Raw genomic sequence first — 27,043 nt, 5'->3', positions numbered from 1 at the left:
TGCAGGCATATAAGTGAGTCAATGGATGCTATTCATAATTCTGAGCTCTCAAATTTTAGAGCAAAATTGTACCTAGCTGACTGAAGATACAAGCCAGATTGTGATTTCTAAGCCACAGCTGTGGGTATGGGGCAGTACAGAATTGCACCATCCCAGAAGGACATAAGGAAGATCATCCTCTGCTGCTATTCCTTGTGCATGATGGAGTGCAATCTGACCCAGCCAGGGGCAGTGGGGTGAGAAAGGCACCAGGATCCCAGAGCACGAGCACAAGCGGAAGTCCTTTGCACGGATAGCCCTGGCCTCCTGTGGATCACGTGGACAAGACCTGAACTTATTTTGCATAACCCTCTTTTCATGAACCCTTCCTCCAATTCAGCTATTCTGGAGCAATCTCTGAAGAGTATCTTAAGGAGATTTCTTTCCTTTTAGCCCCCAATGGGTTTTCATGCAGGAAGAGTGATCAAATGTGCATGGCAGTTAATTAGAAAGGCAATCATGCCTGACAGACAGAGACTTGCTAAGTTATAACACTTAATGCTCAAGAGGAAGAAATTTGTTTGAACCTCTGGTACTGTCATTTTCTACAAGTCACCAAAACCCATGGAATTATTGAAAAACCACTGTAATTACTGACCATGTACTTTAAATACCATGTCATTAACAGGTAAATATCTGGTCATTTCTGCTGTCAAAAAAAAAAAAAAAAGTGGCATGATGATTCATGGGTTCTAGAGATTGCAAGTTACATTTCATATATCTAATAGTAGTTACTTAAAAGTAGATATTAAGTATAATGATCAAACCTTACATCTATACAGTAGAGTAGAACATAATGCACATACAGGATCAGTCTACACTGCAATTAAAAACCCAGGGCTGTTCCATGTCTGCTGACTTGGTCTCGGGTGAAGGGGCTGTTTAATTGGCTCGAGCCCAGCATCCACACCTCAGTTAAACAGCTCCTTCACCCAAGCCAGTTGACACGAGCCAGCATGTAGACATGCCCACAATCTACTATATCAAAATTAATTAGGCTAGTAGTATTTATGCAATGTCAAAATATTCAGGATAACTCCAGTTTAGTTTACCATGTTTAGGAGTTGTTGCTACTGATCTCATTGGTATGTTTACATTCAAAATAGAACAGAACATTTAGCAAATCCATTTTACTCTGTAAAAAAGCTATTTTTATATGGATAACTTGCTTGAGTGGAAAGTAATTGGAATGCAAGTTACTTTCTGAATCACTACTGGCACATAGCCTTTTATAAAGTAATCATTTATAAAATTCCATTATTGAAAACTCAGTCAGTGAATTTCAATTTTTTTTATAATATCAATAAAAGTTTAATTAAAGATCTTTTTTTGTTGCTCCTGAGAACTGTTCTGTTTTGATACAGGATAGTTTTACTTCAAAAAAGCTATTAACCTCGTAACAACACTGGAAGCATCAGAAGTTATTGGAGAACAATGGAATCAATGTACAAGACGTTATCACAGACACAGAATAGCAGGCAAGCCTTTGTGAGGCTATGTGCTCTTCTTAACCCTTTTGAAGGGTAAATGTGACATTGCAAATAAGGAGAAAATCTTCAGACTCTGTCCAAAATTTAAAGTAGTCTAAAGACCTTTCCTAACAAAATAAAGCTCCATTAGCTGAGTCAAAGGGGCTGTCGATGGATAATGATTAGAGCTGGGTGGGAAATGTTTTTCCCATCCTGTAAAAATTTAAGATTTCATAAAGTGTTCCCATTCTGCTTTGGATGAAACCCAGACCTTTTAAACCTTTTTTTGAAATAAAAAAAAAAAAAAAAAAAAACCAAGAGAGAGACCCTAACCCAGAGTAGCCTAGTAACCACTATTAACCTAGGAAGTGGAAGGCCCAGGTTCATGTCCCTGTCTGATTCCCAGCAGGACTTGAACCTCGGTGTCTCACATCCTAAGTGAGTGCTCTAACCAACAGGCTGTTAGTGGGGGCAGCTATCTCACGCTGTACTTTTGGAGCTGTTCCACGCTGTATATATAAATATTCATTGAGTCTGTAGCGGGGTGGTTTGTTCGGTCAGCAAGCCTAGTGGTCTGGGTCTCTGATTAGTCTCTCTGTCAGTTTGTCCCAGGATGGTTAGTTGGCCAGCAGGTATAGTGGTCTGGGCCTCTGACTACAGTCCTATCAGTCTGTAAAGGGGTGGTTTGGGTGGTCAGCAGGTCTATTGGTCTGGCCATCCAACTCCAACCTTTCTCCTAGTTCAAGGTGTCCCTGCCCTCTGGATGAGGTCATAGCAGGGACTGGCCTCTTTGATGGTGGTAACCCCTCGTCCTGCCCTCCTTGGGGCCAGGAGCATAGCTCTAGGATGGGCAGGGGGACCCAGGCCCTGTGTCTACCAGTTCCTGGCCCAAGGCCCTGAAAATGAAGTGGTGTGCACAAGCCTAACTTTAGCCAGCTCACTTGCTTACTATCCACTGGGCCACCGCATCTCAGTATGGGGCATGGTCACAGTGGACTTAGAGTCTTTACTTACAAACCCCCAAAGTCTAGGGCCAGTGCCTGTGGCCTTTTTGAGCCCTTGCACACAGTTCTCCCTCCCTCTTGGGGAGCATCTGGGGATGTGGGAGAGACTCACAGTTACATCCCCTCGGTGGAAGCTTCCTCTTGTTTTGCTGCAGGGTGGTGCTTCTTCAGGAAATAACCTTTTTCTCTCTCACGCACCTCCACAGCTGTGGCTGTTGAAGCTCTGTTTATCCTGTTATTTTCTCAGGAGTATGCTTAGCAGTGCCTGAGGGGCAGGGCCTCACTGGCCCAGTACTGCTCCAGTTCTGCCCCTGTCTCTGTCCTAGTGTGGGGTTCGTAATCCCCAACAGACACCTTCCCCCACAAAACTGGAACTGCTGGTGCACCCTATGCCAATGAATCTCCACTGTCGCTCAAGAAGAAGTCAGAATTTTTATGGCCCTTACCTGCTCGGTGTAGTGCTTCGAAGCATTACAGCTGGAGCACTAAGTATCAGCACGTTTTTGGAGGCTTATGGTCTTTCCTGGCAAGCAGCCACCTTGAGCCACAGGTACAAGATCTATTACCATACAAAATGGTTGCCCTCACAAATAGTACCTTAGTGCCTCAATGACTCATTTTGTGGCTAAAGCATCTTTATTGTGGAATACACGACCTCCTGGGAAAACACTCCTGGCTGAGGTACAGAACCAGGTGCTCCTCTCCCTCTATTTCTTGTGAGACGACTCCATCTTTTTTTAGGATGACAGATTTTGAAAAGTCTGAGTGAAATTGTACAAGTTCTTTTGTCAGTTGTTTTAAAGGCCCTATCGCACTCCTCAGGCCAGCAGATCTTTCGTGGTGTTGTGTTTTTCACAAGATCTGTCAAGGGAGCAGCAATCATGGCAAAGTTAGGGATGAACTGCCTATAATACCTGGCCTGTCCTAGTAAGTGCCACACATGTTTCTTAGTGGTGAGGATTGGACAGCCTTGAAGAGACTGCTCCTTCACTACCAGCAGTCACACACATCTACCCCCTACTAAATAGCCCAAATAGGTCACCTCCTGGCTGGCCAATTTACATTTGGATGGGTTTGCCATCAGCACTGCATCTTTGCGGGCCTGATAAGTTGGCTACAAGGTGTAGCTGATGTTCATCCCGAGTCTTGCCCGATGGATGCCTCTCCTGGCCGCAGGGCGAGAGGTGCTTCAAGGCTCAGTTCAGGCTCTGGAGGAAATGGTGTTACCAATGATCCTTCTTGTTCCTTCCACTCCTTCAGCAAGATGGCATGGTATATCTTAGAGAGTTTTTTCTTACCTGGCTGATAGACTTCATAATCTACAGGGCCAACTCTCCGCATCATTTCAAAAGGGTCCTGCCATCGGACCATCAGTTTGGACTTAGCAGCAGTACACAGTCCCCCAACTGGAATTCCCAGGTGTGTGCTCCTCTGTTATAAATCCTTTCCAGGTTGCTCTGAGCCTTCACTAGGGGTTTTTCCCCCCACAAAATCTCCTAATGTCTTCAGCTTCTCTTGCATCTGGAGCACATATTGCTCTGTGCCAACTGCTCTGGACTCTTGCTCTTCCCAGGTTTCCCATAATAATTCTAATATTCCTCAGGGTTGAGGCCAAATAGCAGTTCAAATGGAGAAAGCCCCGTTAACACTTGGGGGACCTGGCAGATGGCAAACCATAGGGGTGGGAAAAGCTGATACCAGTGGCAGCGCTTTGTGTCTGTGAACTTCTGCAACATTGAGTTTAAAGTCTTATTAAAGTATTCCACTAGTCCATTGGTCTGTGGATGGTACGCCAACAGCCTTAACACCTTTACCTTTAGTAGCTCACACAGCAACTTCATTAGTTGGGATGTGAAATTGGTTCCTTGGTCCATGATGACCAAGATCTCTTTCAGGATCTCTACATGGGTGAACACCTTCATTAGTTCTGGAGCCAGGGCTGAGGCTTTCACAGATCATAGTGGATATGTCATGGTGTAGCCCACAATCATCAATATGTGCTGGTATCTTGCTGCACTCTTTTCTAGGGGGGCTATCAGGTCTGTGCCAAATGAGATGCCTACCACCAGTTGAGGCATCAGTGGGGCCCAGGAGACTTTTTTCTGGCCAGTCCACTGGCATTCTGGAAGGATTTCTGGTTACTCTAGATGCCCCATCTTGGCAGTCTTCCTGGGGATTTGTACTCCTGCCCTTGCTTTTGGATGGGAGGCATCTTTCTGCTGGGAGGGGGTGGCCCTGTACTCCTCCATTGCTCTTCTGGGCTCTTTCCTCTGTTCCTTGGACAGGTTACACTGTAGGCAGTTCACCCATGGGGTCTGGACTGGCAAGTGGGTGGTGAACATAATTTTCAACCAAGGCCACAGCATCAGAAAATGTCTCGAGGCAGTGCCACATCAACTATTCCTGGCTCCAACCAGTAGCACTTGGAAGAATTGCTCTAAGACAACTTTTTTGGCCACTTGGACCCCATCTTCTCTTCTGTCCAGAGCCACCAACAGCAGTGCTCCTTCAGGAGTTGTGCCACCACTCTTGCTCGAGCTCCCGGCAGGAACCTGTTTTGCTGAAAGTATTGTTGGTAAGTCTCCTCTCTGATCTCAAACACCTCCATGATGGATGACTTGAGCTGAGCATAGTCTTGTGCTGCAATCAAGGCCCCTGTATACTATCTGGGCTGTCCCTGTCAGGTATCGAGCCAATATCACACCCCAGCGATCTTCAGGCCAGCAGGCTGCTATGACAACCATCTCAAATGCTAAAAGGAAGGCCTCGAGGTCGTCCCCTTGTCCCATCTTCATGAGCTTTAAGGGAATAGGTGGTGGATGAGGATTGGGACCTCTTGAAGCCAACAACCGACAACAGGGTGGCCATCTGTTGGACCAGTTCCTGTTGCTGGTCTCTCTACTGTGCCGCTAACTCCCACAACAACTGTTATTGCTGCTGCTGTTGTTGTTGTTGTACAGCTTGTTGCTGATGTTGTGTGGCCAACTCTTGGAGCAGCTGGGTCGGCTGCTCCTGCTGTTCCACCACCCATTTCGGTAGCTGGTCCAGATCCATGTTCTCTTTTTTGCCTCCCTCCCCCTCTAACCTGAGCAGCAATGCTGCCTTTTTTCTCCACCAATCTGTAGAAGGTGGTTTGTTCAGTCAACAGGCATAGTGGTCTGGGCCTCCAACTCCAACTAACTCTGTTAGTTCAAGGTGCCCTCTGGACAAGGTGTTAGCTGGACTGGCCTCTGATGGTGGTAACCCCTCACCCTGATGCCCTTGAGTAGGTAGGGTGACCTAGGCCCTCCTTCTCCACTGAGTCCTGGCCCAGGGCCCTGAAAATAAAGCAGTGTGCACTGGCCTAAGTTCAGCCAGCCCACTTGCTCACCTTTCCCTGGGTCACTTCCTAATAGCACTGCACCTCAGTTTGGGGCATGGTCACAGTGGACTTAGAGTCTTTATTTCCAAACCCCCACAGTCTAGGGCCAATGCCTGTGGTCTTCTTGAGCCCCTGCACACAGTTCCCTCTCCTTCTTGGGGAGCGCCTAGGAAGGTGGGGGGAAACCTCACAGTGAGGTCCCCTCAGTAGAAACTTCCTCTCCTATTGCTGCAGAGTGGTCCTCCTCTGGGAAATGGTCTCTTTCACCCTCTTCCTGCCCCACATGGGGCTGCTGAAGATCCCTTTATCCTGGTCTTCTCCCAGGAGCATGCTCAGCGGTGTCTGAGGGGTGGAGCCTCCCTGGCCCACTACTGCTCCAGCCCTCCCTCTGTCTCTGCTTTAATGTGTGGTTTGTAAATGTCATCACAGGGTCAAAAAGAAAGAGTTATTCTAGAGCTTGGTGGTTAGGACACTCACCTGGGAAGTGGAAGATACAGAGGCTTGAACCTGAGTTTTCTACTTTCCAGGTAAGTGCTCTAACCACTTGGCTATTCTGGGGTGAGGCCTCTCTTTCCCCTACCCCATTCAGGACCTGAGAAACCTCTCTCAATGCAAGTTTTGTCAAAACTGATACATTCCTACAAAAAGTTTCATTTTCAACACATTCTCTTTCATCAGAAGAATGCCAATGTCAAAAAAATTCCTGACTAGATGTAATAACTATATGTATTAGGACTGAGCTGACAAAATACATCTCTGAAACCTATTACTTAGAGGAACGAGTTGCTAGAACTGTTCAGCAGAAATGATACCTACTAAGAAAAAAATTAACTGATAAATTACAGGCATCGGAAAGTCTGGATTCCATTCCCAGCTTTACAACAAACTTCCTATGTGACACCAGGCAAATTACATAGACCTGTGAGACCTTCAGATATACAATAGGAATAATACTCCCTACCCAGAATTATTAGACTAATCTTCTTAATGACTACACTGCAAGACCCTCAAAGGGAAGTAACTATAGAAATTCAAGTATTAATGTAAACTTATTAATGGGCCAGACTGAAACTTCCTCCAATAAAACCCATGAGAGGGGTCCCCATATGGAGAAGAGTTCCTTCCATGGAATTGCCTCCAAATTCATCCATCAAGGCAGATTTAGGGTTTCCCCATATGAAGGAAGCAGTGGGTCTGAGCCCACACTTCTCAGAATCTAGTGGAATCTACAAGGAGACCTTGTGCTTCTGTTCTGGACAGAGGCCCCTAGCAGTTCTCCCCTTCCCCCGCCTACAGAGCCCCATTGCCTGGTGGTTGCCAGGACCCTCACTCTGCAGAGAAGGGTTGCATAAAAGGTCATTTTAAGGCTATATATATATTGCTTTTTTGGTGGCATCGCCAGTGGACACTGGGGCGGACAAATTGTGCCTCCACCTTGGCTGTCTCCTCTCTAATGCACAGAGCCCCAGAGCTGAGATCCACATGCAGAGGGCTACCTCCAAGCTTGGGCCAGAGGAGTAATTTCCTCCCATTCATTGTCACTATTATTGATAGGGCTCATGCAGTAAATTGAAAAACGAAGAAGCAAAGGGAGTCAGATTTCTTCTCTCATTTGCACTTTTGTAAATCTAGAGAAACTCCATTGATTCCAAATAAATTATTCCAGTGTAATTGAGAGCAGAAATGTGTCCAAAGTGTTAAGTGGTGAATTTGGTTTTCATTCACTTTGGTAAGAACTCTGCTGTTCAGCCAGAGAATGGAGATGACAGGCAAAGAGAGGCAAACCCACTGAATGTCACATTAATGGGGCTGCCCAGTTACGACTTAGCTTCTTTATCATTCAATGTGTGCACTACTCACCTCTTCAGTAATGTTTTCAGGCAAGTGTGAAATATACCTTCTGGTGATGCCAATACCTATTTTTGTCATTGGTGGCCCTTCCTCACCAAAACCAAACACTTCAGGAGGTACTTTGAGACATAACACCACACTCACTCAATCCCCGTGTCTTTCAGAAAACAAGTTCTTTCTCTGGCTACTCAGCCAAATTCTCACAAGAGTTTTCACCGAGCTGCGATTTTGCAATAATGGGATTCTACTGCAGTCCATGGGATTGCACAGGTGTAACAGAGGGTAACATCTGGCTGTAAAACAGAACAGGTTACCCTTTGTTATGAGAAATGGTCAAAGGATTTAAATTAACACTACCTGTGGTGAGTGGGTTTAGGTGCCAAATATCTGGAGTGTGGGAGAACCATTGTAGACATCAAGTGTTCCATTGCAAGGATATTAATAGCTGTGGGCACAAAAAACTGCCAACGCATCTGGCAGAAGCTAATTGCATCTATGAATCTGATATCAACAGAAAGATTTCCACAAACTTTTTCATCAATGACAACTGTTTACTTTTACAGAAAGTTTGATCTCTAACACCATAGTGGAGCATTATAATCTGTCTTCCAGCCTCTCCGCTGAGATTGATTTCACCAAGATTTCCAACAATCCCTTTACCCATAAACCCAATCTAGCCCATAAATGGTTAAAAAGTTGTATTTTAAAAAATATGTTCAGTTTTAGAGATGGGCCAAAAAAAAATAAACCTCTTCAAGATTTCAGTATGTGCGTATGAGGGGGATGGAATTTAGATTAGAATCCCTGATCTGAATGCACCCTTACAGCATTGGCTCCAGTTCATATCCAAAGTCAAAGAGTTGCTATTTTCAGGTTCCAGGTAGGATACCTACCATTCCACTCTGGGATCAATTGATCTTTTGAGATTTTCACAATTCAGGCTGCCACTTGGGGCCAAAATCTATTGAGAGCATCTTGCAAGGTTTCATTACCATCAGATCCAGACCCAAAACTGAACCCTGAGCCTAATTTTACTCAGGATCCCCAAACCACCTCCTTGTCCCATCTTCTTTCAACAAGAAATTTGGTAATCACAGCCATAATTCACTTCTCATAACCTTGGAGACCTATCTTAAAAATGCCTGTACTCTGTTTACATCCATTTCACACAATACAGTTGTATAGTTATCTACTAGTATTGGTACTTTTGGTCCCGATGAAGCAGGTAAATATCTAGATCACTGCAGAATGTATATAGAGTGACTACCCTTAAAAAGTGCCAGTTTTTACTTTGATCAAGTTTCCTCTTTTTTTTTTTTTTTTTTTAAAGCTTCCCTATACTTTTCTCTAGGGAATACCTCAAATGCTGATATAAAACTATTTTCAGATGACTGGCAATATTCTTAATCACACTGAATAGCACCTAAATGGTTAAACAGAAGTTAATGAGACCAGTTATGGAGTAAGGAGCTAGTAAATATGAATAAGGCTATAGGAATCTGGCCCTTTACATAGATTCTTGGAGCATCTAGTCCTGGAGCCCACAAGGGGAGATGCAATTTGTGATTTAGTCCTAAGTGTAGCATAAGATCTGGTCCCAGAGGTGACTATAGCTGAACCACTCAGTAGTAGCAGTCATAATGTAATTGAATTTAATATCCTTGTAGGGAAGAAAATACCAAAGAAACCCACTATAGTAGCATTTAACTTCAAAAAGGGTGTCTACACAAAAATGAGGAAGCTAGTTAAATGGAGATTAAAAAGGAACAGTCACAAGGATGAATGCCTGAAAGCTGCATGAACACTATTTAAAAACACTTCAATAGAGGCTCAAACTAAATGTATACCTCAAATAATGTTTTTTTAAAGTAAGAGGACCAAAAATATGCCATCATGGCTAAACAACAGAGAGAGAGAGAAAAAAAAAGAAGTGGATAGAGGCAAAAAGGCATCCTTTTAAAACTGGAAGTCAAATCCTATGGAGGAAAATAGAAAGGAGCATAAATTCTGGCAAATCAAGTGTAAAAGTATAATTATACAGGTAAAAAAAGAATTTGAACAACAACAAACAAGCTCCCTCCCCCAAAATTAAACTTGATTGGAAAAAAAAATCTGGTAATCTGGGGATCATGTAACTTGTTTTCTAAACACAACCTTAAACATGGGGTAGCCAATCATAACTCCACTACATATTGTGCATGCACACAAAAGAAAGTTATCAGTCCTCACAGATGGCACTAAGATCATATCTAAAAACAACACAGAAGCCTCCCAATCTCACTGTCTAAATTCATAGTGGGCACCAAATTGTATGGCCCTTGTTTATAAAAGAATAGAAGAGTTCTCCAGAGTAATGCATATCAACTGAATGGTATAAACATGGTCTTTGTGATATAACGTGATAATGATACTAGAAATGTAAGGAGGAATGTGAGTATGTATCCAGAAATTTGAGGTGTGTATTCAGAATTTAACACTAATGCTGATTGCGTGATTACATTCTCTCTCTCTTCTTTAGTGGAGCGTCAGCTAATTGGAGGCAGCAAGAACAGTTTTTATTGCTCTAGAAGAAATACAACAATGTAGTGAGAAAGAAATTATTAATATCTGGATCAACTCAGTTTGCAGTTAAAGGACACATGCACTTTCAGATATAACAATGGCCCTTATCTTGACATCAATTCTCTAAAAGAAGAGGGATTTTTTGTATGAAAATCTATGCCAGGAGCTTGTCTCAAATAGTATCAAATTTACTGTAACACACTGTGGTCTTGCAAAGGATAATTGAAGAGCCAAAATCATGAAGCTGTTACTTGATTTTTTTTTTCGGTCCTTCAAGCAAAATTACTATTAAAATCAGTGGAAGTTTGGGCTAACAAAGAGTGAATAAACCAATCATCTTCTGTATTTTGCCCTAATTTTGAAGAACTAGAATAAGAACAGTGAGGAAATAGAAATAGATAAAAACATCTGAAAATATTAATATGTCAGATAAAAGAAAAAAAGAACTACAAGGTGTGGATTTGAGTCATATAACCAAACTACGGTGCAGATTTGATAGGAAGTAATTAGAATAAGCATATTCCATATAGAGAAAATTAGGAAAGCATCACAAATTATGAAGGTGCAGTATATTTTAAGAATATGGGTTTTGTAAAAGAAAATACTTATGAGGCTTATTATATCTGACAGAACAAATAAAGATCAAACATTTGAAAACTGTACTGGTTGGTGCCTCTGACTCTTGTAAATGCTTTATAATTATACTGCACAAGGGGAAATTTAAGAAGAAAATGCCTTGGTATTAATTATGAACAAATGAAAATAAATTCTTCATACGCTGCTAAATAAGTATATCAAAAAATAGGGTAAGATTCATAAAAGCACTTTGAGATTTTTGTGTTTAGAATAAAGCAGTGTGACAGAGATAATAGAAAACAGACAGACTGAAACACATTTTGATTATAGATAGAATGGATCTTCTATTATAGTTACAGAAGAAACTGAGTATATGTGAGAAACTGATAAAACTGATATATAAAATAGATAAGAGCAAAATAAAATTGGACTCTCCAGGACTATTTATTTGGAATACACTGAAAGATGCTAGAAAGAGTTTCTGAAAGATCAAAGCATTCCAGATTGGGAAGGACAGCAAATATGTCATTCTGTATAACTGAACTAGTGGTATAAGACAACAGGGCATCAAATTGTTTATCAGTATTTCCTACAGATCTGAAAGCAGTTGCATTGCAAAAAAACAAGATTGTCCAAGTGCCTTACAGATCCTAGGCTGCTCATTTGGATTGGCTGATTTATTTATGGAGATGTTTATATTGGTGACCTTTGCCAATGTCCCTGGTGCTTTGCATCAATAAAATCCAATTACTAATCAGACTACAGAAAACTGATTGATAGTTACCAGGCCTTCTCCCTGACATTTCCTAATATCAAAATCAAACCACAGATAAGCCAGACAAGTCTTACATCATCCATTGAAGGCTACCAAACATAGGCTCTGATGGATTAAGCAGATTCAAGATACATGGGTCTGCCATTCAGAATGCTCTGTTGCCAGCAGTGAAAGGTCTGAGCTCCAGAATCAACAGGGAAGGCAATTCTGCCAGTTTTACAGATAAAGCCCAACTCTTTGAATTGAACTTGGAAATAAACTGGAAGTTGGTGCAATCTCTGGAACACAAATGTAATGCCAGCATATGCCTGCAATCTGTAATTGCCATTGTGTTATATGAATTGTCACTGTTTTTGTTAAAGAACTGTTGCTATGTTCAACAGCACTGTAAACACAGGCCTATTTACAAACCAAGAGCATTACAGTTAGGACAGACACAGAGAGACCTATAAAAAAAGTGCTACTCTGCCCCCCAGCCTTATAACCCTTGAACACAATGTTGAGGTAGAGAAGGCAGTGCTGGGCTAGTGCTTGAGCTTTACGGAAGATGCAAGTCTTTCAGAGTGATTTGATTGAGGGCCTGTATTCGGGATAGGAGAGCTAAGATTGGAAGCAGTTTCAAGCATGGATAGCATAGAAAAAAGGTATGGAGTTGACAGTGGTAGAGGGAAACACACAGCTGCGTAAGGCTCACATCACTGATAGTGTGAATGGACAAAGAAGGACACACTAAAGTGATATCCAAGCTGCATGGTGCTCAACAGACAAGGATGAGAAATTTGAACTTGCTCCAGTAGGCAAGGATTTTGAGAAGAGTGTTACAGGGCCTGACTGGGTGAGGAAGATAAATTTAGCAGTTGCTTTCTGGACAGACTGGAGGGTTTCAATGAAGGAATTATGGAAACCAGAGGACATTACATTAGTCAGAGTGAGTGCTGAAGAAGTCTTTTGGCAATTAAGACAGAAAAGGATGGATACATTTTGGACCAAAAAAAAAAGCAGGAAAGTCCACATTTGCTAACAGTTGCCACACAGTGTTATCTGAGATACCATACGTCTCTACACTTAAAACACTTCACCTTTGTGTGGAAGATATTGCAAGCGTTGACTGTCTAATGGTGACCAATGTATAACAGCAAATTTTCCTGACTTGATGAAGTCCTGCAAACAGGCTATGGCCTATAAATTTTTGTTTTTGTCAGATGTCTGCCAAGCAAGAGTATAAAAGGACAAAGTAGGCAGTGCTAAAACAAAAAAGCAAAACAAAACAAATCCCTCACAACACCAACTCTTACTTACTGATTAAGGAATCATGCCATCATTATTTTCCTGGCCAACATTTCTGATTTCTGAAGGTCAAACTTTTGGAATTTTATGAGCTGACAACAATTTTCTTGAGAAAGAGAATAAACTGGACCAAAGTCTACAACTGCATGTGCTGACATGTCAGAGGAAAAAGAAAAGAAAACTACTGGATAAGGGCAAAACCACACACAGTGTTAGTTTTGCAATATCAAAAACCAAAACCTCATGTAGTTCATATAAATATAATCTTCTCTGAACCAGCCCTAATTTGGATCCAGCTTTGGCCAATCAGCTGAAAGTCAACCTAAAACTCAACTTTGTTCCATGATAAAAAATGTTGGGCCTCTCCTCTGACCTGCCCTTGTTGGCAATATATATAGAGCATGCACAGAATTCTTTTTTTGTGTGTAAAGCAGTTTCCTGGTGCCAAGTGGATACTTTGGGCTGGTCTACACTACACAGTTAGGTCACATAAGACAACTTATGTTGACCTAATTATGTCAGCGTCTACACGACTTCCTTCTTCTCACCGATGTAAGTGCCCTGCTACACCAACATCATAACTCCACTTCCACAAGAGATGTAAAGCTTATGTTGCTGTAGACACTGCTTCCCTTACATCAGCTGTTGACAGGCTTTTCAATTTCACAGCTCTTGCTGCAAAATTGAAAAGAAAACCCCAGAGCTAAAACCCAGCTTCCCATTGCTCCCTTAGAGAGGAGTGGCTGGACCCCAAAGATGGTTGGGAGCCATGGTGAGAAACCCAGGCAGCTTCGGACCCTGCTACAGGCTGGGAGCTGGAGTGAAAAGCCCAGATGTCCTCCCCCCTGGGAGCAGGTGGGCTGAAAAGCCAGGGTAGCTGGACCCTGCTCCCCTGGGGCGAGAAGCCCCAAGCAGCTTCCGATGGGGAATGGGGAGGAAACAGGTAGTGGAGGTGGGGGGTAGCTTGCTAGAATCCCAGGTGCATGTGGGGCAGCCAGACTTCTGGCAGGAAGCTGCCAGACCAGGCTCTCAGCCCCACACTGGCCCTCTCAGGTTGGTGGAAGTGCTCCTGGTGAGGACTCACACCACCAACCCAAGGAGGGCAGGGTGGACATCAGCCTCGGCAGTAATTACTGCAGTAGCTGTAAGTTGACCTAATATACGTTGACTTACGTTTCTAGCATAGACGTATCTTTAGAAAAGTTGGTATTGTCCTTGGAAGTGGTTAGTGTACTGGAGACTAAACTCCATTGAGCAAGACAGTTTGGTCCTTCTTTACGGGAAGGGAAGGATAAAATTGGTACATTAGCCTATTCTGCTGACAAATCAACTAATCTGCATTTATTACATGTACTAAACTCTAGTTGGAGTCAATGGGGTTTCAGCCTAAAAAGCAGGGGAAGACTACAACCCCAGGAGTGATTTAAGGAAATATGTTCATTGCCATGATAAGGGTCTCTTTGAGGGTTAATAGTTTTTAAACTACTGTCTCCTGTTGCAAGGAAACTGATATATATCAGCGTACCTTAGTGACTAGAGGACTGGACTGGGATTCAGGGGACCTGGGTTCCATCCTTGGCTCCACTATCAGCCTGCTGGATGACATTAGGCAAGTCACTTCACCTCTGTGCCTCGGTTTTCCCTATCTGTGAAGTGGGGATGGACTTACCCATGCTCGGTATTGTTATCTGCAATATAGTTCATAAAAAAAGGCCCGGTCCTGCAAAGACTTATACCTGTGCCTATCTACGCACTGTGTATGGTTCAACAGAAGTCAGTGGGGCTGCTTACAGTGGACACAGCTAAGCCTGTGCACAAGTCTTCTCAGGACTGGGGTCTAGTTTTGTATCTATGGGTGAGATTATAGCATTTCCCATGCACCACTCTTTCCCCCTTTCTACTAACATTATCTCAGTCTTCTGGTAGGTAAATTTGAACCAGGTCTTTCACTCAGGGTCCAATTTCCACCTTTCGTCTCTTGTCCTACACTTCTTTTGTAAGCTCCTTAAGAAAAAATGACCATCTTTTTGTTCTGTATTTGTACAGTCTCTACCATAATAGGATTCTGGTTCACCAGTAGAGCTGCTAAGCACTATGGTAATACAAATAATAATGAAATTGCGACTAAGGGTTGATACATAAATAGAAAAGATAATTGTATAAATCGACATAGCCATAAGGGAAAAAAATGCTAACGGTTTTCCTAGTTTTATATTTGATCTCTGCAGTAGCTTGATATCAAGCACAGGTGGTAAAGCTTGAATAAAATACAGGATTTTTTTTTAAAAAAAAAGTTTAAATAATACAAAGAAAAACTGCTTTGGAGCAATTTTATAGATCAAAAAGTTTTGTTTTGTTTTCCCTCTCTATCCAAAGACAAATGCTAGTGGGGGTCAAAATACTCTTCTTTCTAAAAAAAGATAGTGAAGAGGAATGTAATCACCAGGGTTTGACAAAAATGTAATTCAGAGCTAAGAGTGATCCCATTCTGAATTCATTACTTTCATCTGGAGCTATTGTAATTTATCTTGTCCATACTGTATGTATTGACTCATAATTCATTTTATTGACTCACTTTACTGTAACTGTTCTTCTAAAGCTATGAACTAACCTGCAAGGTCACTGTAAAAACAGATTTTTGGCCTTCAATTGGAACAGCTTTCTTTGCAGCTGTTACGTGGATCTTTCGGACACTGTCAATTAAAGTCATGTAGCAACAGGCTGACAGCAGCTATCTGATGATCATTGGCGAGAAGTTAGACGCTTCATATTCTGTTTTGCATCAGATTCATTACGATCTTTACCCATTGCTCTAAATCAGCTCCAAGTGCAACCTTAGGTGTCAATTTTGACTATTCACTTTTAAATGCCCCCAGATTCCACTGTAGTTTATGTAAATTTAGTAATTATTTACCACTTTATCCCCCTCAAATCCATGCTAATCCAGGCATTTTTATTCATTAGCATCTTTTCATATACTTTATGTATTCATCACAAGCTGTCAGTCTGGTGAGCCAGTCACTTAATTGTCAGCTTTTCTGCATTCTACTGACAACTTCAAAACCTTCCTTAAAACGATGGTCTCCCATGAAGCTTTTCCAAGGATGACACACAAGTCAGAATACTTAAATACCACTTAGAATTTGAATGGATGGATCATGCATTCCTTGCATACACACACAAAAAACCCCTCATTTCATCTGCGTTGGTCCATTACAAGATTGCTATAATAATAATACAGAAAAGGCAGAAATATTCGATAAATATCTCATTTTGTTTCTGGGAAAAAGACAGATGATATCGTTATACCATATCATAACACTTTTTCCATTCCACTAGTATCTCAGGAGGATGTTAAAGAGCACCTACAGAAGTTAGAAAATTTTTATTCAGCAGGGCCAGATAACTTGTATCCAAGAGTATTAAAAGAGCTGGATGATTTTCAGTTAGTATTGGAATGCTGGGGATGCTTCAGAAGACTGGAAGAAAGCTAACATTGCTACAATATTTCAAAAGAGTAAATCAGATGACCCAGATGACTATAGGTCTGTCAGTCTGACATTGATACTGGGCAAGGTAATGGAGTGGCTGATAACGGACTTTGATTAATAAAGAATTAAAGGAGGGTAAGGCAATTTATGCCAATCAACATGGGCTTATGAAAAAACAGATCCTGTTAAACTAACTTGATATCCTTTTTTGATGAGACTGGAAGTTTGTCTGAGAAAAGTAATAGTGTTGATGTAATATATTTAGATTTCTGCAAGACGTTTGACTTGGTATCGCATAACATTTTAATTTACAAACTAGACTAAAATTAACATGACACATATTAAATGGATTTAAAGCTGGATAATAGATAGGTCTCAAAATGTTATTGTAAACAAGAAATCATCATTAAGTGGATATGTTTCTAGTAGGTGCTGCAAGGATTGGTTTTTGGTCCTACACTATTTAATGTTATCATCAATGACCTGGAAGAAAAACATAAAATCATCACAGATAAAGTCTGCAGGTGAAACAAAAATTAAAGATGTGATAAATAATGACGAGGACAGGTCATTGATACTGAATGATTTGGAATGCTTGGTAAACTGGTCGCAAGCAAACAACGGGTTTTAATATGGCTAAATTTAAATGTATACATGTACACACAAAGAATGGAAGCCATACAGAGACTCTATCCTTAGAAGCATTGACTCTGAAAAAAGATTTGGAGGTCATGATGAATAATCAGCTGAAAATGAGCTGTCAGTGCAAAAGAGCTAATATAATCCTTGCATGCATACAAGGGGAATCCTGAGTAAGAGTGGTAGGGTTATATTACCTCTATATTTGGCACTGGAGTGACCACTGTTGGAATACTGTATCCAGTTCCGGTGTCCACAACTCAAAAAGGATGTTGATGAATTGGAGAGAATTCAGAGAAGGGCCATTAAGAGTTATTAAAGAAATAGAAAACCTACCATATAATGATAGACTCAAGCAGCGCAATCTTTTTAGCTTAACGTAAGTTAAGGAGTGACTTGATTACAGTCTGTATAGTCTACATTGGGAACAAATATTTAATAATGGGCTCTTCAGTCAAGCAGAGAAAGATATAACACAATCGCCAATTGGTGGAAGTTGAAGCTAGACAAATTCAGACTGTAAATACATTTTTAACAGTGAGGGTAAATAATGTACAAAGAGTTGTGGCGGATTCTCCCTCATTGGTAATTTGTAAATCAAGATTGAAGATTTTTCTAAAAGATATGCTCTAACAATTATTTTGGGGAAGTTATATGGCCTGTACTATACAGTGGGTCAGACTAGATTGTCACAATGGTCCCTTCTGGCCTTGGGATCTATGAATGTATAAGATTATGAGTGTGAAAGGAATGCAGCAAAGCCCTATGGTCTTTGTTTTCAGGATAATTGGAGGCATTGCCACTGACTCAGGCCTTGATTTAGGAAAGTCAGTGGGACATTAGCAGGTACTTAAGTGCTGTACTGAATCAAGAACTCACTGTATAGCCCTTAGCCAGGTCATTAATGTCACCATGCCTAGTTTTTATTACACCAGGTTATAATAATATTGTGCAACAATATACCAGAATATTGACCAGCCTTACAGGGATTTTCTGAACCTAAATATTTTTAAAGGGCTTTGAACACCTCACATTAAAGTTGCTATATAATGCAAGTTCACTATGGATATACTGTCACTTATTGTAAAAATATACATGGGGTTTATTTGAACAATTTAGAAAAATTTCTTCTAAAACTCATTTCACTGTGAAATTTGGGGAAATTAAGGGTTTAAAATAGAAGTTTTTAAAATAAAAAATAAAAAAGGCCGTCATGTATAAAAACTGCCATATCAATGCAAAACTTTTTGTAGTCAAAATTCTATCAAATACCACTCCTTTTCCCATTCTCACTTCTTTATCTTGTTCCATGCTGCTGCCTATGCATGGAATTATCTCCCGAACCTGCTTACCAAAAAACATCCCTCTTCATTCAAATCGTTCCTAAAATTCTACCTTCTGTCATCTTCTGCCTGTAAAAAGTATTGAGGGAGGAAAGATAAAGTTACATGAACTGTACCACACACTGTGCTGACCTTATTAAGTAACTGTTATTTGTCCTTCCCTTTCCCCACATTTTTGTCACTTTATAATCCTCATTTTGTAAGTCATATTAAATTTAGATTGTATAGTCTTCAGGGCACTGTGTCTTTAATTACTTTTCTGAGATGTCCCTGTATGTCCTTGTACTACAAGGCATAAAGAGAGTATAAGCATCTTGACTGGACTTTGATGATGCTTTAAATTGACAAGAAATTAACAGTTAATGAACAGTCCATGCCTATTGGGTGAAATTCACCCCTGTTCTGAGGGCTAACATGAGGCTTACATACTACCTAAGCCCCATTTTTAGCCCCAGCTTTTAAGCACCTAAAGTTATAAGTAATAGCCAATGTGGATCTGACAAAATGTGGATCTGACAAAAATAAATCATGCCAAATCAACCTAATTTCCTTCCTTGACCAGATTTCTGGCCTAGTGGATGAGGGCGGAAAGCAGACATGATATATCTTAAGGCTTTTGACACAGTCCCACATGACATTCTCAGAAGCAAACTAGGGGAATGAAATTACAATAAGGTGGGTGCACAACTCATTTAAAATGTGTACTCAAAGAACAGTTATCAGGGGTTTGCTTTCAAACTGGGAGGACATATCTAGTGGGGTTCCACAGGGATCTGTCCTGAATCCGGTACTATTTCAATATTTTCATTAATGACATGGATCATGGAGTGAAGGAGTCCCTCACAATAACTGCTGGAAGGCTAAGCCATTATTATCCCAAACAGACACGGGGGGAGGGGGGGCAGTGGGGATGATTTTGAAGGGATAAGCTTTGCTGTTGGATGAGACCTGGGGGTGAAGCTTCACAATTAAGATCAATTCTCCTTTGAAGAAATGGGTGGCTGGGGACTGTATTGCCTAGGATTTGCCAGGCACTAGGTGTGGTGCCTGTTGTCTCTATGCAGTTTCTCCATGATCATAGACTCATAAACTATAAGGTCAGAAGGGACCATTATGATCATCTAGTCTGAGCTCTTGCACATCACAGGCCACAGAACTTCACCCACCCACTCCCATGGAGAAGACTTTAGGTATAAGGGATCCAGTAAGTTATAGTTGTTTACATTAACAAAGTTATGGTATGAGACAATTTGACACCTAGGTTTTTACACCACATCCATCACTATGATGTGCGAGAGCCATATGATGTGTATTTCTTTATTTTGCTAGCCACACAGAGAAACCAGCACCACAGTTTCCAATACATTGAATCATTTTGTTCCAATTAGGCCCTCAAATATGCATATAGAACTCCTATTCATTTTGATTCTACTTGTATTGATAAGCATTGTTATTATCAGGCAAAATTTGCCCATCCCCACAAATGAAGCTACCCTCAATTGCAACAATATTTTTTTCCTATTCTTATTGTAGCTTCAGTACTCTGGATAGCACAGGCAATTCAGTACTCTGTTAGGCAAACAGTGACACACTTTGGTGCTAGTGAAACTATGAAGTACAAAGTGTTTTGGATTAAGCCCTAAGGGTGCGATTTTCAAACACCAAGGCATTTTGTGCTCCCAACTCACTTAAGCACTTCGGAAAACTCTACCCTAAATGCTTATTTATAACTCAGCCAATGCCATTATATATTGTCATAAATAAAAGAAAGATTGTTTCTAATAAAGTAAGCTAGCATTTCAATATTAACGAACTCTTCCAAACTGGAAGTCTGTTGTAAACATATTACTTTAAAAGAAAACATGAAGTTGATATTAGAAGCATCCAGAATAATAAAAAACAAAGAATAAATAATAGTTTGATAGACAGCTTAGTGAAATATATCTACATTATATGAACTATGATTATTTTAGCATAATTAATAATAAGTACACAATGGAAATGGTTTTCTGTAGGAAAAGGACAAAGTGGCACGAAGATTTCTTCATATGAATTCACAGCTGAAATGTGTTTATTTGCATTGATGACTGGGGCTATGTCTTCACCGGAAAGAGCGGTGTGTTTCATTGAGACAGTGAACTTGAGATGTTGCTCCTGATGTAAAATAATAGTGGAGACAAAGCACAGGTAGTTTTTACCTTGATGTAGCTAGCTGAGATCAACCTATGCCTTCCACTTGGAGTTTGTCTTGTCTAGCTGCATGGACTTAAAAACTACCTGTGCCTTATCTCCTCTAGGATTTTACATCTAGAAAGATATTTTGATTTAAGCACACAGCTCTTTTGCAGTGAAAACATATCCTGAGTGACCCTGAGTAAATTTCTGAATTTTTCCCAATGCAGAAAAATCAATTCTATCAATGCAGAAAACAGTCATCTACCTAATATTGTCAGGTATTTTGTAAAAGTAATGGGGTCTTGTTATTATGACCCTTCACCTCAGTACTCTGCTATTGAATCTTTGCTAAGAAGAAGGGACAGACAACTGGGTTTTGTGTCTGAAATGAGAATTAATGAGCATGTACTTTTTAAAATACGTTACATTTTACCTAATTCCTCTATAATGACAGAACAATAAAAATGTCAAGTGTCTTCAGAAGATCATATTACTGGGAAGTTTTGAGAGATGTATTAAAGACACATTACAAACATTTGGTAACTAAAGCAATGCAGTGTAATCTGTTGTGCCATAACATCCCTTGAATAAAATATATATCCTTTAATAAGTTTAGAATTATTCGGAAATGAACATATTCAAAATTCAGTCTGAACTCTCCATATATACAAAAATAGATAGCACACATATACGTAACAAAAAAAGCATTGTCAGTGATGATATGCAATGTCTGTTTTTTAAAATTACAACATACATTTTCTTCTATTTCAAAAAGCTAAGGTGGTTGAATTCAAGCAGTCACAACATTTTAATAAAATATTGTTTGTTTTTAGACAAATTTAACATAGAAGCATTAAAGAACCATTATACTTAATAAAAGCTCTTCTATTAGTTCAAAGCACTTCTTTTACTATATAATACTATGTGCACTGTAGTATTATCTCTGAAAGTGATATCTCAAAGTAACATAGACTCAAAGTTTCAAAAAGTAGGGGGGGAAATGTATAATGTTGATGGCAACACACATCATTATTTAAAATATGTAATAACATATTTTAAGAGCACAGAATTGGACAGGAAAATAGAAAGAAACACCCTCCAGTTCGAATGTGATCTCCATTCAGAAACGTATGCAACTACATGTGGTGTGAATCCAGGTGGACAGCGTGAAATTGAGCAGATTAGCTACATTAACAGTGAATTAATTGGTTACATGGAACAGTAAATTCTGAATAAAGATAGGTTAGACAGGAATTTTTTTTAACCTAGTCCATTTATTTATTTTAACCCAAGGATAATAAACCCTTAAGAGACCCAAACAAATCTGGAACTGGAAATGATTAAAAAGGAAGAGAGTGTTACCAAGTCTCTGAACCGTTAAGGATCGTTGTATTGCTTTGCACCTAAGTATTAATAAAAAATATTTGACACATGAAATAGGGAGGAAAACAACAAACAACCCATGGGGGTGATGAGGAAGCAGCAATGGAGGGGCAGTGCAGAGAGAGAAGTGAAGAGGGGCGGGGGGGGGGCAAAGTCTGAGGCTGGGATAGCACAAGGGACAATGGACAGCTCCTTACTTACCATCTTCATTCTCATCAAACACAGGAGTTTTGTGGGAGTGATTGCCACCCATATTATTCCACAGCTTCTTCCACATGCCCAGCCACAATCTCCGCGGGGCGAACGGCCAGCATCCCAGGGGGAACGGGGGAGAATGCCAGAGAAAGAAACCAGCCCAACTAGCAGTGTGGGGTTGATCGCACTTCTCAGCCACGTCCCAGGCTCGGAGTCCTCCCTGACTCTGGCTCGCTCGAGAACTAGGAGGGAGTCCCCGCATCTCCTTCCATGCTCTCACGCCTTCAACCTCCCCTCCACGCCCAGGACTCTCCTCCGATCGCCGCTCCTAGTCGGGCTGCAGCTGCTCCGGGAATCCTCGGGGATGTTAGAAATCATCCTGCGAAATGAAAGCGATCCATCTGCCTCTGACAGGAATTGCTGCTGCTACTCGCTAACTTGATACATGTTTCATAGCAGACGCGGGGAGAGGAGGGGGGCTAGGTCCTGCTGATGGTTGCCTTTGGTAAAAGGTAAAAGCTGGATCTACCTGGATCCTTTTGAATTTGGTACCCAAGATCCCACATTCCACGCCCTAAAGTGAGCACATTATAGCCACGCAGGTTGCTCCCTGACCCCGGTGCAGCCCAGCATCTCAGAGCTCCACAAACCAGGCTCCAGCACCAAGATCCTGCTAGTTCCAGCCAACTTTTGGCTCCACTCCCCCCTGCTTCCACTGGCCCAACAGAGAAAAGTGGAGCCACTCCTATTGTATCAAAACCAGGACTGTGATGCACCTCAGAGCAACCTCTCCGCAAAAACTTGGATTCATCGGCCGGAGCTTGCCACATACAGCCTCTAAACACAGAAATGTTAATACCCTCCCAAGAGAGCAGGGTTTCCACTCTTCCACGAAACCAGCTCCTGGTGTAAAAAACTGGCCCCCACGTCCGGACACCAACATCTCCTGTGGCAAGAAAGCTGCAGAAACTGGTTCAGCACCTGTATACCCCCTGGATGGAGCTAATATTAGGTGGCAACCCTCTACCCCCACATACTTTCCTCATCTAAATTTAGCATCTAGGCTGACTTCTTCTAGTCTCCCAGAATCATTAGGATGCCAACATACTGCGGTGCAAAAATTTGCAGCCTAGAGGCCGGGTCTGAGGTTTTGAGGCGCTGGATTAGGGTCTAGATTGCCAGGTGAAGTAGGAGCAACTAAATCAGTTCAAACTGGCTGGATCCAAGAGGATCCAGATAGTGGATGTGGGTGTTTTGTGGCACTGTTATGGTGGGATCTGGGATTTTTTTAAATATATTTTTTGGCACAATAGGAGCTGCTAAACTTGTTCTCCACTTGGGTAATGGGATGTAGGGATCCGGGGTTAAAATCTAGGAGGATCCAGGTTTCCCCCGGACACCGTAGCCTTTTAAGGAAAAGGGCTACCTTAGCTTCTCAGCCTCCCCCCGTGGCAATGAAGGCTGTGGTTTGTGGGTTAGGGCGAGGCGTATGGACATGTTCCTCCTCCTCAATAAGAGAAGCGAGGTCCGCAAACGACTGGTCTCATCACCCAGGGAATGGCCCGGTACTGGGCAGGGAAGGTTGCTAAAGTTGGCTGCACCTTTCACCCCTTGCGTTGGGGCACTTAGAGTGGTGGAATTGGGGGCCGGGGTTGGCGGTACAGGTGGGGCCGTTCTCTCCTGCTGTGAGGGCCAAGTGATGGAGTCATAGGTGAACCATGCTGGGAAACAAACTGCACCATCACACATCATGGCAGATCTGCTCCTGGACTGGATCTTACACCTGCCCGTGAGGCAGCTCGGCCGTAAACAACATGCAATTAAACAAATGGGGAAAGGCAGAGCCCAGCCTATGGGTGGTACAGGGATCTTTAGCTCTACTTGATCCTAGCACAGAAAGGGTTAACGCGTCTAAACACCTGTTTTCACAACACCCCCTCCCCCAGTAAACCTTCGAAGAGATGTTTAGCCTTACAATGCCACCTGCTGGCCCAACTAAACACACTTTTGTCTGTGCAATAAAAATGTCAGTTGTGTGATCATTATTGCTGGCATCAGGTGAAGTCACTGTAAGGTACCTAAGCAGGACACAACAGTCGTCTGGACTGAATGCAAAGCTGCTGCTTTTTGTTTTGTGTGCTGTTAAATGTTTGCCTCAGTGCTTCAGCTTACACTAAAAAAAACCCAGGAGAGATGAGTGTGAGAAATGCTGCTCCAGTTGCTGTGGCCCACGATAATCATATCAGACTAATAAGCCAAAATAGGTATATCTGATATTAGGCCTAACTGGTGGGCAACCAATGAGGGGATGGGCTGTTCCACTCACCACTCACTTTCTGGGTCCTTAAAAGAAAAATTTTGTAGAGAGAGTATGAAACAATAAAAAACAGAAGCTACTGGTGTGAACTTCACCATCATGGCTACCTCCTGGCCACACTGGGACAGACAGAGAGAGAGACCCAGATTACATTGCTACCCCTACCAGATCCAGCTGAAACCCAGACAGCTCCTGAGATGACAGTTATTACCAACGAAGATACTGTCAAACAACAGAGGGAGGGCAGGGTGGAGGAAGAAGAAGTGTCCTTCTAAAAACTGACTACAGCTAAAGGGAAAGGGATTGAGGGGTGTTGTTAAAATGAAAGCTTTATTTAATACTTTACATTTCAAATATTTGAATAAAGTTTCCTTCTTTTCTGTATCTTTAATAAAAGGTTAAAAGGATTTTTAATGGTGTGTTTGCTATGGTGCTAAACAGGCTAATGTATCTGTCTATCAAGCTCCAGACCTTGTTTAACACTATTTAATATTGGGCAGTAATTGGTTATGTTAATTTAGATGGAATAAAGGGCTAAAGGGCTAATAAAAATAGAGGGAACAATGCTGTGTAGAACAGATATAGACCAACAGTCCTCCAGTTCTGGCCCTTCTTTCTCTAGAGACCAGTCTCTAGGATGTATCCAGAGAAGGGTTTCTGAGGTATCAAAGACAGGATAATACTATTAGAGTCAGTCCTTCCCCCTTTTCTGTGGCCTCTTCCCAGACAGATCTGCCTGCCCTGGTTCCCCTCCGCACAGGGACAGGGAGTGAACAATAAGGAGCAAGATTCCTTAATTTTGATATTCATGAAAATTTAAATTTTAAAAATCATAACTTTAATTTCCTTTCCACTATTTGTGTCATTTGTTTCCTTTTTGCATTTCTGACAGCTTGGATAAGGAACAAGTTTATTTTTGTTTGTAATCATCTAGTCGCTTTCACTTTCAGATTCATATTTTATTTTGCAAAGGTTCTTATACCACCCCCATCACTGTAGCATCTGAATCCTTCCAGTAGTGCATTGAGACACATCATTAACATCTATCATGTGCAGCTCATTCTTTGTGTCACCCTTTTTGTGGGGGAATTGTACATGGTGTAGTGTGGTTTGGTAGGGTTGTGTATTTGTTTGCTTTAAATGTACAGGCTACTGTGGATGTGTGTGTTTGAGAAGGCAGGTTGAACAGGTGTACCTTGCATTGGAGAGAAGGTAGTGAAATTTGTGATAGTCTTTAGTTCATGTACAAATTCATTCCCCAGTCTTAGACTAGCCCCATAGAGAACTTTGTCTTCTACTCTATCAGAAGGCTAGTGCAGGGCCATGTTCATTTGCTAACTAACATTAGAAATAAAAAATATGAATGACATTCCCATTGGTGTTATATTTTTTAAAAGCTTATTTTTTCAAAACCTAAAATTCAAAGTTAACTTTGACCTGACCAGCATCACTGATGCTTTTGCTTTCATGATTTGTGCATTAGACGCCTAATGCAAAGCCCATTGATATCCATGGAAAGATGCCATCTTTCGATCAAGCCCTAGAAGGGAAGCTGGCACTGTAAACTATTTAGTGTCTTGCATACAAAAGGAGATATAACTACTGGCTCTTTTTCTGTAGAAAATTTAAATTAAAAACTCTAAAGAGCACAGAGAATTACTTATGTCTCTTTGTAAAAAATCCCTCAGAGATTTTTCTAGGTGAACTTTCATGCTCAGTCAAAAAAATTTGAATATAAATCACTATTTTATGGCTTGATCCTTCAAAGTGCCAAGCATTTTGGCCACGATCCCGCAAAGCACTTAAGTAACTTTAAGCATGTGAGCAGTCCCATGAAAATAGATTTTTTTCACATGATTAAAGCTCAGCATGAACGTAGGCCCAGACCCAGCAAAGCATTTAATTCCATTCTTAAATTTCAGAGTTCTCAAATAAGCTTGGATTTTTAACATTCTCCCTGAAAAAACATTCCTAGCTCAGCCGTATGGACCAAATGTACAATTAGAGTAAAATCGTTACATTTAATTTTCATATGGTGTGATAGATTCTTGCTTTTAGGGTGGTTACTTCAATTTATGATGGTGTAACCAAGATCAAAATCTGCCTTGGTATCTTCAGACCCCTTACTAGGACTGGTGAGAAATATTAAATCAAAATCACCAGTGCCTTTATAAGACCCGAATCCTGCCACCGGATCGGTCTAGGCAAACCCTTGTGTCTATGCAGAACACCATGAATTTCCAAGGCATAGGGGTTCAGTCATGCGGTTCCAACTGCAGAATCAGGATTAAATTGAGCAATTTTAACACAGTACTTTAGCAAGAACTGGAGAGACTCCCTTTTAGAGAATGTTTACCAGTAGTGATACACCAGACAATTAAACATAATATTGTTAGTCATGAGGGTAAATTATGAGTGTTGGCCAATTCATAAACACCGCAGGAACTTCTCCAACAAAGAAGTTTCTGCTTGCTATTTCCTTCCATTGCCAGATAACAGCCTTTACAAGCTCATAGTGGTTATTTAATCAAAAGAGTGTTTTGCTTCTGAATGTAGTTATTGCATTGCATTTTTCA

At 41.2% G+C, this 27,043-nt stretch overlaps 1 protein-coding gene across 1 annotated transcript in view; it reads right to left on the bottom strand.

Moving 5' to 3' along the window:
• STK32B (serine/threonine kinase 32B) overlaps positions 1–22,266 on the bottom strand; it is a 256,531-nt gene extending 234,265 nt beyond the window's left edge. The window contains exon 1 of the mRNA XM_067556403.1: positions 22,157–22,266. Within this exon, the coding sequence (XP_067412504.1) occupies positions 22,157–22,232 (76 nt within the window). The 5' untranslated portion in view covers positions 22,233–22,266. The remainder of the gene's footprint in view (positions 1–22,156) is intronic.
• Between the last annotated feature and the right edge of the window lie 4,777 nt (positions 22,267–27,043).

The sequence above is a fragment of the Emydura macquarii genome, unplaced genomic scaffold (genome assembly GCF_026122565.2).
Source record: "Emydura macquarii macquarii isolate MOO-44397 ecotype Brisbane River unplaced genomic scaffold, CSIRO-AGI_Emac_v2 contig_1768, whole genome shotgun sequence".
NCBI classification, from domain to species: Eukaryota; Metazoa; Chordata; order Testudines; family Chelidae; genus Emydura; species Emydura macquarii.
This window is presented reverse-complemented; position numbering and strand designations above follow the sequence as displayed.